This window comes from Penaeus monodon, chromosome 22 (assembly GCF_015228065.2).
Source record: "Penaeus monodon isolate SGIC_2016 chromosome 22, NSTDA_Pmon_1, whole genome shotgun sequence".
Lineage (NCBI taxonomy): Eukaryota > Metazoa > Arthropoda > Malacostraca > Decapoda > Penaeidae > Penaeus > Penaeus monodon.
Genome location: NC_051407.1, coordinates 10,304,029 through 10,304,321, shown reverse-complemented (window position 1 = coordinate 10,304,321; position 293 = coordinate 10,304,029). Strand labels below are relative to the sequence as shown.

Below are 293 nucleotides of genomic sequence, written 5' to 3'. Positions count from 1 at the left end.
CATTTCTTTTATTTTATACTGTTTGCTTACTTTTTCTTGTCTTTCACATAAAATCTTCAACATATATATTATAAGTCTGTTTACTGACTACAAAAATGAAGGAATTGTTATTTTCTTAAACCTTATTTAATAGACACCTTTTATAAATATAACCATTAATTAGAATTATCTCCTTTTTTACAGATTACCTTAAAAAAGCTCAAAGCAGCATTACCAATGTACTTTGCCAAGCTAGCTAGTGTAGAGGAAGCCCACACATTTTGTGAAGAATTAGCACTAAAGAAGGTAAGTGA

General features: G+C 28.3%; 1 protein-coding gene across 5 annotated transcripts in view; it reads left to right on the top strand.

The window, feature by feature from the left end:
- The window catches only part of LOC119586928 (fatty-acid amide hydrolase 2-A-like), a 16,101-nt gene that overhangs the window by 14,370 nt on the left and 1,438 nt on the right, over positions 1 to 293 (top strand). For all 5 annotated transcript variants that reach the window (XM_037935657.1, XM_037935659.1, XM_037935660.1 and 2 more), the window contains one exon: positions 184 to 285. In XM_037935657.1, the coding sequence (XP_037791585.1) occupies positions 184 to 285 (102 nt within the window). The remainder of the gene's footprint in view (positions 1 to 183; positions 286 to 293) is intronic.